This window comes from Centruroides sculpturatus, unplaced genomic scaffold (assembly GCF_000671375.1).
Source record: "Centruroides sculpturatus isolate CEXI.00-Female unplaced genomic scaffold, Cexi_2.0 scaffold625, whole genome shotgun sequence".
NCBI classification, from domain to species: Eukaryota; Metazoa; Arthropoda; class Arachnida; order Scorpiones; family Buthidae; genus Centruroides; species Centruroides sculpturatus.
In genome coordinates, this window is record NW_019384830.1 from 354,979 (window position 1) to 359,056 (window position 4,078).

At 32.5% G+C, this 4,078-nt stretch overlaps 1 protein-coding gene across 1 annotated transcript in view; it reads right to left on the bottom strand.

Annotated features, from left to right (window-relative positions):
- The window catches only part of LOC111630090 (putative E3 ubiquitin-protein ligase UBR7), a 55,727-nt gene extending 54,164 nt beyond the window's left edge, over window positions 1-1,563 (bottom strand). Inside the window, exon 1 of the mRNA XM_023374110.1 lies at window positions 1,376-1,563. Within this exon, the coding sequence (XP_023229878.1) occupies window positions 1,376-1,563 (188 nt within the window). The remainder of the gene's footprint in view (window positions 1-1,375) is intronic.
- Window positions 1,564-4,078: the final 2,515 nt, after the last annotated feature.

Genomic DNA, 4,078 nt, shown 5'->3' on the forward strand with positions numbered 1-4,078 from the left:
CTCGTAGATACGTCTACCAAAGCGTGTGTTTTGGATTACAGAGACGAATTTACATTGTTAATATAACATACAGCAAACCAACTATATATTACATTTTTTTAATCAATTATTATTCTATTATGGTTATTTATACATTTACAACTACAAAATGCATTTTTCAGTGTTTTCCTTACTATACTTATTTTTTTTAATGTACTACTTAGCTTTAATTTGAATGTGTTTTTCGTGTTGGAACAAATTATTTGGTTTTACATGTAATTGTATGGGGAAAAATGATTCACCTTATGACTTTTCATAATACGATCTCAGTTTCAGAACAGATTAATTTCATAACCTGAGGTACCACTGTAGTTAATAAAAAAAACTTTCATTTAGAGATTAAAAAACTTAAATAAAATTTAATTTTTTTAAATCTTGGGACCATAACATTGTAAAGACAAATATATACTGCTTTTTCAGCTAGCCAAATGTTTTATTATATGTAAAAATGTTTTTGGTTTTTTTAGGCCAACTTCAGTTATAGAAAATTCTTGAAATGGATCAATGATCCAAACATTATAGAATTGAACAACAGTTTAAATTTTAATTAGCAATAAATATCAATGTTAAAACATTACTTAAAATTAATCTGAATAAAACTTAATTTGTTCTATAAGTAAGTTTTATTTTCTATAATACTAATATAGTTTTATAAAAATAGCATAATGATCCAGTTAAGTAAAACAAAATAAAACTTAAATGGTCAGTTCACCAATTAAAGCCAGCTTGAGGAGAACATATGCATTACTGTGAAATTCCTTGCTATGATGACAACAGATAATGTAAATCCCAAGAAAAAACTGGTGGAAGAAGGTTAAAAAATAAAGCTCAGCAAAAACATCTAAATAAAGGAAACTTTTGAAAGTTGTGGCATAAGAATAATGGAAACATGTTTGATAGTAAAACAACATGTGAATAAAGTACACAATACAGAGAGTACAACTACAGAAATGTAACAGAATGGTAAAATTTGACTGTTAATGTCTGGGTCATAATGTTCTTACACCACCTGTGGATTTTGGTCCACAGGAAATTACTCCTCGAGCAAGTGATCTCTTATGAGGAGTCAGAGTAAGAGAACAAGAGGATGAATTACTGAGACAAAACCCAAAAGTGATTCACTAATACTATATGAATATTAAAAACAACAATAGATTTATTTAACATGAAAGAATTTTACTGCAGATACATACAAAGGAACAATCAGCAAATAAACCTACCCAGATGTGCCTACCTTTGCAAGAGTGTTTATAATTAATTCACATGACAAAAATTATGGAAGTTACCTCTTAAAATGTTGATTTGATTCAGTCTTTGTATTCTTGGAATTGTTCACTTGAGTGGAATATACTCCTTGGGTTTCTTATAATCCATATAGTCCTTGTCCTCATAAATTGTTTCTTCTAACAGCAGTTCACTTGGATGGTAAATCCAAACAAGCACTTGAATGGAAAATGGTCTTTTGTGGAGAGCCTTTAACAACACTTCCTTCAATGAGTTGCATTCAAAAGGAAAATGTATCATCTTAGGACACAAAATCAGATAAAATGTTATGAACTTCCTTGTTGAATTTCAGGTCTATATCAATTAGACACACACACACGAGGGCTTATCACACTGGTGATTATTATTATTTCTTGTTGAAGTTCACAATCTCAGGCTTAGTTAAACTTTAACAAATTTTAATATAAATAAAATGTTATGAACTTCCTTGTTGAATTTCAGGTCTATATCAATTAGACACACACACACGAGGGCTTATCACACTGGTTATTATTATTATTTCTTGTTGTCTCATCACTATTATGTAATTCAAAATATGAAATAAAAAGAACAAAATCAAATAAAAAGCTATTTAACTAATAGCAGATTAAAGATTAGTTATAAGATTTGCATTATAAACAATTGCAGTTTATTTTAAATTAATCAAAGACAAATTACTAGAGTGTTTATGGGCTGTAACCATGGGCATAGCCAGGAAGGGGCATGGGTGGGCATGCCCCCCCAGTTAACCTGGTGCCCTCCTCAGAAAATCACAGCCGAAAAAGTGTTGAGCCGATTTGCAAAAAGAAATAAAAAGTTGAAGCTAATTTAATTGGGTGTAGTGTACCACGGCCTGCAATTAATCTCTGAAAATTGGACTGGACTTCAAATAATTGGTTGAATGGATTTGCGATAATTCTCCACAACCTGACAATATGAAGTTATAGGAAAGTTGAGAAATTCTGATCCGAAAAAAAAAAAAAAAAAGGCAAAANATAAATACAATTATTATATTATATAAAAACAAGTCCTGGATTCTCACAACATGTAGCTTTACATTGTACAAAGTAAAGCTTGAAGCTTTTTTCTGTGAAAATTATGACATACAGCTATATCACGGTATAGCTGTGTGTCATAATTTTAAGTTAGAATATTCTAGTTTGTAGCTTCTGTCCTCGACTCTTTGTCTTTTCCCATTTCTGGAATCTTCTTTTGTCCTCATTTCTACTTCACTTGATTGATGATTGATGTTCTGAACTATCCTGTGGGGAAAGAAAATGCCTAAGGGCCTAAAGAGGAGTTAACAGTTTTTGGACCAGGAAGTAGCATTCAGACTGGATGAGACAGTGGAGAGGAGAGGTTGATCCTGACCATAGCAAGAGACTTAAGAATTTCTTGAAGGCTTCGTGCAACAAGAATTCCGAGGCTTCAATTAATTGTTGAGAAAGAGAGTCTCCCTTGATTTCTGATAAAAGGATATGTTAACTTTCCTAAAAGGACAAACAAGGAAATTTCACCGAGAATCATTGAAAGGAATCAACCAAGTACGGGTGCCTCTTTCTTTTCCCTTTCCTTTGTCTATTTTAATTTTCCTTTTCATCTCTATAGTTAAAAGTTAGTTGTAAGAAATTTTTTTGTAATACAATTTCATTAAACAGAGGTGACTGTGTAACACATGAAAATCTTTTTTGTTTTGTCACACGAGTCCACATGTCGGGTCTTGGTCTCGTGTTTTGTTTTCTTGGGCAGAGCTGGGCAAAACGCCCTAGGGTTGGCATCTAAATTCTTTTTTTCCTTTTGTGCATTGTGTTATTATTTCTTATTAAATCAATTGTTGTTTTAATTATGTACTGTCTTAATCATATTGTATTTTCACCCTTGCGGCTATTAGACACAACCACACTTCATAATGGTGACATTGCTTCAAAAATTTCCTGAAGTTGTAGTCTGTGTAAGGTGCACTTTATTCACATATTGAGTCTTACTGTTGTAGCACTTCGTGGCTATTATTGTATTTTATGTTTCTTTATTTTTTTGTTTTCCGTTTATGTTATGTTGTGCGTATGTTTTGTACCGTTCCTTTTCCGTTTCCTTCCTCAATACCACCTGTCATCTGATGGCTAAGTTTTCCAACATTACAATTGGTCTGTGACAGGATCACGTGTGACAGAGTGACGTAGTTGGAGAGAGATATAAAAGCGTATTTAACAGATAAAAAGGCACCTTGGTTTTCCTCTTCAGGAGAGTGCGCTGTGGACGGAAGGAGAGAAAATATGTAACAGAGAAGAGAGTTGACCATCGATAGAGTTAATGAAGTTGTGGTGCGGAAAGAAATTCTGTTTCCATCAAAGTCAATGATTGTACCGTTATGAAAGAAGTTTTTCAAGTCCCTTAGGTACTCTGTTTCCCAATTTTTATTTGTAAAATTCTTTTTTTCGTCAGATTTATATTACTTGTTGGGCAAAGAAGGGCCTCATGTGAGAAAGGAAATTTAGAAGGGGGAATATCAAGCAATTTTATTATTGTTACGCTATCTGTCCGGTATTGAACTGTATCTTTGTATTAATATTGTACCACGTTTTTCGACTAAAATAAACTTTTGTTTGTCTAGTTACATGTTTTCACCGACTATTCATTATCCTTTCCTTTGTTCTATTCCTTGTTTGTCTGAAACCGCAGACCACGTGCCTCGCGGAGTTTACACTGTCAAATTTGCTTCCAGTATTCTTGTGCCACAACTTTCAAAAGTTTCCTTTATTTAGATGTTTTCACTAAG